At 41.8% G+C, this 8098-nt stretch overlaps 1 protein-coding gene across 3 annotated transcripts; it reads left to right on the top strand.

The window, feature by feature from the left end:
* The first annotated feature begins 205 nt into the window (after positions 1-205).
* Positions 206-7448, top strand: OTX1 (orthodenticle homeobox 1). 3 transcript variants are annotated; one of them, XM_040430133.1, is made up of 4 exons: positions 206-289; positions 1285-1510; positions 3274-3425; positions 5557-7448. In XM_040430133.1, the coding sequence occupies exons 2-4, from the start codon at positions 1414-1416 to the stop codon at positions 6313-6315; spliced, it is 1008 nt and encodes a 335-aa protein (XP_040286067.1). In that variant the 5' UTR covers positions 206-289; positions 1285-1413; the 3' UTR covers positions 6316-7448. The 3 variants fall into 3 exon arrangements, with proteins under 3 accessions (XP_040286067.1, XP_040286068.1, XP_040286069.1); XM_040430134.1 differs by lacking the exon at positions 206-289 and adding an exon at positions 523-715; XM_040430135.1 differs by lacking the exon at positions 206-289 and adding an exon at positions 740-870.
* Positions 7449-8098: the final 650 nt, after the last annotated feature.

Here is an 8098-nt window from a genome sequence, read left to right as displayed (position 1 = left end):
ATCCCCGGGTTATAAAGCCGGAGCCCTGTATCGAGTTCCCCTTCCCGTCCGCTCACTTTCAGGAGACTGGAGCTGCTTCTGTAGTCAGTGGAGGGAGGCGTAAACTCACCTCATTGGTTGAGCCGCGCGTCACTCAGGGCCGTCCCCTGCACCGATTGGCCAAGACGCACGTCTACGCCACCGCCCCTCGTTACAAGGGATAGGGCACGAGCAGGGTGATCAATCTTCATCAGTCCACATTTCCTATCACCTAAAGCGGCCGGCGTGAGACATCTGCTCTGCCTGCAAGGTAAATGATTTATGCCCTCTGCCTGCGCTGCCAGGCTTCTCTCCTCTCATAGCCCCTGGCACCAACTTTAGTAAACAGGGTTTGAAGGGGGAGGGGTCGTTAAATGGGATATGTCCCTTTAAAAAAAAAAAGAAGAAGAAAAACTTTTTAGGACTTTAACTTTCTGGAGCAATGCCCGCAGCATCCAGGTGACATTGTCATCCTGCGGAGGCAGAGGCTGCAAGGAGGGAGGCAGAGGCAGAGGCTGCAGGGAGGGAGACAGAGGCTGCAGGGAGGGAGGCAGAGGCTGCAAGAAGCGAGGCCTGAGTGAGGAATCTGCCTGGAGGATCCTTCAGACTCAGCCCAAGTTCTGCTCCTCTCCTGCTCTCACTCCCGTTCGTTTCTTGCCTTGTCTCTTCCATGTTGAGATTTCTTGGATTGGGATTGGTAATTTCTCACCTGATTTGATCCCTGAAAGACGTGTTTGTGTTTTTGCCCTGTCCCTCCTCCTCCTCCTCCTCACCTCTTATACAACACAGGGCAGGTCTATTGCCAAAAACAATGTCTGTACAGAGCAGATGGTAATTTTCCAGCAGCAGCAGGTAGGATGTTCAGGATCCCGATGTGAGGACCCCCAGCCTGTATGCCCATTGTATGGGGCTGCATCCACCTGGTTATGTAAATGGGGTATTTGTGGGATCTCCATTAATTAGCCCTGACTGGAGGGGGACTGGTGGCAGATACCGCAGGAGCATTAGCCATCTGCAAAAAAAAAGTTTAGGTTGCAAATAAAAGACAGAAATCGCATGAATTTGTGCCTGTGTGAAGGGAGCTGTTGTCGGGGTCGGGTGAGAACTGGGGATGCGCGGGCGTTCAGCTCAGTGTGCATTCTGCCCTAGCTGTGCGTTTGATTCTCCGGATCCCTGGAATATCTGTCAGTAGTCTGTGGTTCTTCTATACACTGCATGTCACAGTCTATTACATATATATAACTGCTCTTTGTTTCTGTCCTTCAGACTTGGTCCTGACTTGGTGGAAAAGGAGGAAGAAGAAGAAGAAATTATTAATGACCATTGTGTCTGTGTAAGATTGAGGGGTGCAATCAGTTTGTGGATAATATCGGAGACCCCTGGGAAGCTGTTAGCATGATGTCATACCTCAAACAGCCCCCCTATGGCATGAATGGCTTGGGGCTTACAGGGCCGGCAATGGATTTACTCCACCCGTCTGTGGGATACCCAGGTAAGAGTCAGACCACCCCTAAACCTCTCACCCCTGCTCATGCAGACTGTGTGTGCCCCGATTAACGCTGTAGAATACACCCCCCAGAACACCTTTTATTGTTTTCGTTTTTGGTTATTTATTTATTTTTACTTTTCATTGTATTTATTTTTTTTTGGTCGTGTCCTAAATAAATATTTACAATTCTGTAGAGCAGAACAGGGGGAGATCTGTAATATTGGTTCGTTTTAGGTTTTGAAAGTCTGAACCTTTTCTATGAAGCTAGATTTAAAAAAGTACAGTATTTTATTATATGCCGCATTGTACAATAGTGTGTATGCATGTGATTGTGTGTGTGTGTGTATATATATATATATATATATATATATATATATATATATATATTATACACACACACACTATTGTACAATGCGGTATATAATTTATAGTATTTGTTTTCAACAGATTTCCTGGTAGCCTAGATATTAGGCCCGAAGAGTTTTCTAAAGTTGTTCTTTAGTTTTTAGCTTCATTCTAGGATCAGGGTGCAGAGCTAATTCTACCTGTATGGAGAGAGCAGGGCCTACTCCAGTGTTACTTACAATTACCACTACCCTCAGTGTTACTACAATTAGTACTAGTGCTATCACTTTCTCTTTACTAAAGAAAACTTCAGTGTTACTTTACTCTTCAGTAAAGTTGTAAAGGCCTTGTGTACAGCTCGGGAGTAAAATAGGGGATGCAGGTCTCCCTATGTATGTATGTATGTATATGTGTGTGTGTGTGTGATATATATAGATATATATATATATATATATATATATACATATATATACATATATATATATATACACACACATTTATAAAAAATATATTTTTCTTTTAAAGTTGTAATACTGGCTGCTGTCTTAATTGTGTACAGAAGTGTGAGGTGTAGTTGTGACAGTGATAATTGCCCTTGTTGTCATTGTAGATGATACAATGTGATAAATGTTGATTTAGAGTCCAGAATATTAATGACAAGTTGCAGCTTGCTCCATATCTGCTGGCATTAAGGTTGTGTTAATGCTTCCTATTATTAAAACACTTCATCCTGTAATAAATATATAATGTACTGAGAGAGCTGGAGAGTTATACACTATTGTTACCACTGTGTGCTGAATAGTTATTGGTTCTCTATAGGTTCCCTAAAAATTATAATATATAATATTATAATTTTTTAAATATAATCAGAAGATATCTGCTGTAAGGATAAGACGCTGGCAGTATGTGAGTGTGTGTGTGTATGTGTATATATATATAGAGATATATTATATATATATATATATATATATATATATATATAATATATATATCTCTATCTCTGTTCTGTAAGCGCTTTATTTTGTGGGACAAGTTCCTATTCTAGAAGTTGTTATATTGGTTCAGTAACCACCACAAATTATATATGGAGGTTATTTTCTTGTACCTACGGTCTGGCTCGTGATGGGTGTACAGTAGACGGGGGCATTTAATTCGGACGGTTAATTACTAGGCCCTTGTAATTATTTATAATAACACACACTAAGTTCAGTATTTTATCTACATCTTTTTTTTTTCTTTTTATTAACGTCTCCCAGTATTTATCCTGATGTAAGTATGGGTGATGTGCTCAGTTGAAGCTATTAAAATGCATAATTGATCCGTTTGCTATTGTAAAGTTAGAAGCCACTGTGTGTACAGGCGCTGAGGTGCAGTCAGATCTAGCTCTATGTACTAACATTTTATGCGTCCTGTGTCTACAGCCACCCCACGGAAACAGCGCAGGGAGCGGACCACCTTCACCCGCTCGCAGTTGGACGTGCTGGAGGCTCTGTTCGCCAAGACCCGGTACCCGGACATCTTCATGAGGGAGGAGGTGGCCCTAAAGATAAACCTGCCGGAATCCCGCGTTCAGGTAATGCACCGCCAAACCGGCAACCTACCTCCTGTGTAGCTTCCCCTCCTGTGCTGTTTAATTCCATCTTTTCTTCTCTGTCAGTTATTTCTGGCTGGAGGGAGGGTCACTGTAGTGTCCGCCATTTTTGGATTATGGACTGAAAAAACAAAAACCACAAATGGCTGCCCCTCCCTATGATCACTATTACTTTATCCTAAATATCTCATTTTCTACAAACCTCAAAAGACACTATATGCGACATGCATTTAGTTTAGTTGACCCCTTCAGCTGCTGCAGAAACTCTTGGCGTGATTGTTTATTTGGGGATATGTAAAGTGGGTTTCTGATGGCTGAGGCTACAAGGACAGCTGCACTTTAGTAGTATACTCTAGAAAAGGGGTGGCCTGAGCTGTTCTGGTGTGGTGGAGTTCAGCTCTGGCGGAAGGCTTAGGTTATGTGATCAGTGGTGTGGTGTAAGCCATGACCACCTGTTCTCCATGTTGTCTGACCTCACATGAGGCTCTGAGTTTTGTTTCTGTAGGACTGGTGGTGAACTACTAAAAGTCTACTACACAACAGTGCTGCCATATAGTGCACTGCTGGGCAAGCGCAGGCATCTGGTTGTCCAGCCTATAGTCCATATAGAACAGATGGAGACTTATAGCGCTGCAGATTCTGTGCAGTGTAACCTGGTGCTGGGGGTTATAGGGATTTTACCAAGAGGATCCTTGTTCTGATCTGTGATTATATCATAAGAAATTATTATTAATAATAATATTTAAACAAAAATGTTTGAACCTTCTGTAAAAACTGCTGATTTTTTTATTATTATTTTCGAGCATTAACCAGATTGGCAGACTGGTTATAGGAAATGTAGCGCCCTCTACAGAAAGAAGCCCCCCGGCCTCCTGTGTGTATATAGCTCATTAACTCGTTTAATATTTATTACAAAAAAAAACTTGTGTAAGTGTATGCATGGGATAATTCAGATTGTAACTATATAGGAGGACAGCGACATTTATCAGCTATGTAAAGTTACACATCTGCGTCCCGAACAATTCCTAAAATCAGAATTTTAGACAATCAGAGTCTGTAGATCCCTATACAAATGGTACCGGTGTCTTTCGTTCTAGATAATTTTATTAAGTGAGGAGTGTTTTTTTTTTTTTTTTTTTTAATCGAAGAATTATTTTATGAAACGAAATTCAAAGCTCGAAGAAACTTGGTCACCTGCAGAACATATGGCATATTTTCGTTTTGTCTAACGATCCCATCGCCTATAAGATAATGATCCTGTTGGATTGAATATTAAAAACGCAATAATCTTATCTGAGCGAGCTTCTTATCCTTAGATCTAATAAATGTAATCGATCTTTTAGTCTCCACAAGTCCAAGAGCAGCAAAGTAATTAATAAGCTGCTAATAAGAAATAAGTTTCCAAGGAGCAGAAGTCTCCGGATGATGGACGGTCGTCATATAATCCCAGCTCTACATAGGAGTCCATATAATGTTTGTTTAAGGTTAATATAAATCTAATAATAAGATAAGAAAAAGTTACTCATAGATCCTGCATCTGAATATCTTTGGCATCCCCTCACACACTGTACCGAATATTGCAGTACACAGAGGTTACTTTGTGGTGATCTTTAGTACACGTGTATATACTAAATATATGTGCTGTCTCCTTATATATATATGTATTATGTATTTACGTGTATGCATGTATATATCATGTGATATGTGCTTATGGGTATGTGTGTTAGCACATGATATGTAAATACACACTGTCATCTTATATATGTATGTATTTGTGTGTATGCCCGCATATCTCGTGCTATGTGCTTATATAAGTGTGTGTGTGTGTGTGTGTGTGTGTGTATATATATATATATATATATATATATATATATATATATATATATACACACACACACACACCCCTACCCTACCTATCTGTGTGTTATGTATATATCATGTGTTCATGTATTCGGACTCCCTGCAGTGGTGTAGTGCAGGGTCTCCCGGTCCTCTCCTCATTCCACTCACCCCTTCTAATGAGTCTATTGCACATATGTATAATGTATAGAGCGGACTCTTCAGCCGGACTCCATGTAATGGGATAATGGTTCCCTTTTTGTCTCTGCTCCAGGTTTGGTTCAAGAACCGTCGGGCTAAGTGCAGACAGCAGCAACAGCAGCAGAACAGCAGCGGCTCTGGAGCCAAGAACCGGCCCACTAAGAAGAAGTGCAGCCCGGCCCGGGAGAGCCCAGGCTCGGAGAGCAGCGGTCAGTTCACCCCGCCTGCAGTCTCCAGCTCCGGATCTTCCTCCTCATCCTCCTCCTCCAGCTCCGGCTCTTCTGGAAACCCAGGCCTGGGCACAGCCTCCGCAGCTCTGAATGGCAGCACAGCCTCCTCCATCTGGAGCCCTGCCTCTATCTCCCCAGGCACTGGTCCTGCCCCCAGCGCTGCCCCAGACCCCCTGGGACCCAGCAGTGCCTCTTGTATGCAGCGTTCTGGCTCCTCATCTGCGTCTTATCCAATGACCTACAGCCAGTCAGCCGGGTACACGCAGGGCTACCCTGCCCCATCCTCCTCTTACTTTGGAGGGATGGATTGCAGTTCTTACCTGGCCCCAATGCACTCCCACCACCACCCTCACCAGCTCAGCCCCATGACTCCTTCCTCCATGTCCAGCCATCACCACCACCACCACCTAAGCCAGACCTCCAGCCACCACCATCACCATCACCACCACCAGGGTTATGCCAGCACAGGACTGCCATTCAACTCTTCTGACTGCTTGGACTACAAGGACCAGGCTGCTGCCTCCTCTTGGAAACTCAATTTCAACTCCACTGACTGTCTGGACTACAAAGATCAGGCCTCCTGGAGGTTCCAGGTTTTGTGAACCAAGGAACATAAGTTTCTGGAAAGTAAACTTCAATGTAAGGAACATCAGGCCAGGGCCCCTCAGTGGTGTCAGGAGAAGAATAGGCCGCAACAATGGTTGCCTATCTGGGGTGGAGACCTCCTCCATGTCCATCAGTCTGGACCTGCTGTAGAAACTGTCCTCCTCCTGTGAATTTATTTATTGGTCACCTGGACTGTGATGTCTACTAATAATATGGAAATGCAGAACTTCTTTTTCTCTCCATCCACTTCTATGTATTTTTGGTCTAAACCCAAAGGTCACCACTTCTGATAATGTGTATATAGATGCACACATGTGTGTCCTTCTTCAAGGTGTATGATATAGGACTTGCAGCCTCTTGCTGCCTGTAGCAGCTGAAATGTGTAAATATTCGGTCCGTTTCTAGGACCCATTTTATTTTTAGTTTAATTATATTGTTTTCAATTTAATATCTCCTAACAGTCCCTTTTGTGGAGAAACCAAAATGTTGACATGAGATTTGGGGGTCAGATGTTCTGCACACTCTGTCACAAAAAAACTTGAGTAGAGGCTCCCAGGGGCAAAAGGGTTAAATTTGAGGTCACCTATATGAAACAGTGTTGTTCACAAAGATGGCAGCACAGAAAAAGTCTGGTTGGAGCCTTGCGGTGGTTTGGGGGCATCAACTACTCACATATCTGGTGTAGGCCTCAGCCATTAGAGGCGGTGATGATGTCATCAGTAATGTCTATTCTATGATAGGCTAAGGTTGCCCTTTGATTTTTGATACAGTCTACAAGATGGCAGCCTCCACTGAGCCTGGATGCCAGCTAAGCTTCCGCCTCATGGAAAGAAAGGCCTTGGTCTGTGGTTGCAGTGTGTATTAATAGGCTTTGTATGTAGTATCACTTCATTCGTACTGTCCCTTTAGTTGAATTGGGCTCACGGTATAAAGTTCTGTCTCTACTCAGCACTTCCATTTGTGTCACTGAAGATTCGGATCAGTTTGTCCCTGTGTAGGTGGAAAATGAATAAAAAATAAATAAATATGTTTGTAAATTTGATAACATGGTATGTTACATCACTCCCAGTGTAAGGGAAGCACATATCTACATACCCCCTCTTCCCATAATAAAAATCAGACTAATTGATTTCAAGCCTCCGTGTCCTCATTTCTTCAGGTTGCATGTATGAAAACTGGTGGAAAGTGGAGGAGATGGCCCACAGCAACCGGTTATTTATTTACTTTTTTTCTTCAGTTTTTGGTGAGAGCAGATTTGGAGCTCATTCAGACTTGTGTATCTGTATTACTTCAATTTTTTATGGGAAAAGGAAATTATATTTTAAATGGTTTTGTTCACTTTTTTTAACTAGGCAATATTTTTTTTTTAAAGATGACAATTGTGCTTTTTTTTCCCCCCCAACAGATTTGTTTCTAGCAATAGAAGTTAATGAATTGAAATTAAAAGGAAATTGCACATTTTCATAGCTCGCATGTGTATTTCTTTTTTCTTCTTAATTATTTCTACAGCATAAGAAAACATGCAAAGACGTTAATCCTTTTAACAAAACAAATAGATGAAACATACAACTCTGAATATAACATGGAACGAAAGTCGATACAATATGGAACAAAAAAATTGGAAATAAATTATATTAAGCAACAGCATTTGATTTGTATTTTTTTGTAAGTGTGAATGAGCCCTTGGTCTTATTTCATTCTGATCAACAATTTGCATGCCATATATTTTAGTATTTTTATTTATTTACTCTGCAACTTTATTTCTAAAAAACAAACAAA

Source organism: Bufo bufo, chromosome 4, assembly GCF_905171765.1.
Source record: "Bufo bufo chromosome 4, aBufBuf1.1, whole genome shotgun sequence".
NCBI lineage: Eukaryota > Metazoa > Chordata > Amphibia > Anura > Bufonidae > Bufo > Bufo bufo.
This window is presented reverse-complemented; position numbering and strand designations above follow the sequence as displayed.

Excerpts from the sequence above, each read along its gene's own strand:
- OTX1 (XM_040430133.1), top strand. The coding sequence starts at position 1,414 with ATGATGTCATACCTCAAACAGCCCCCCTATGGCATGAATGGCTTGGGG. Across the intron at positions 1,511-3,273 it reads CCCGTCTGTGGGATACCCAG|CCACCCCACGGAAACAGCGC; the intron begins GTAAGAGTCAGA and ends CTGTGTCTACAG. Across the intron at positions 3,426-5,556 it reads TGCCGGAATCCCGCGTTCAG|GTTTGGTTCAAGAACCGTCG; the intron begins GTAATGCACCGC and ends TCTCTGCTCCAG.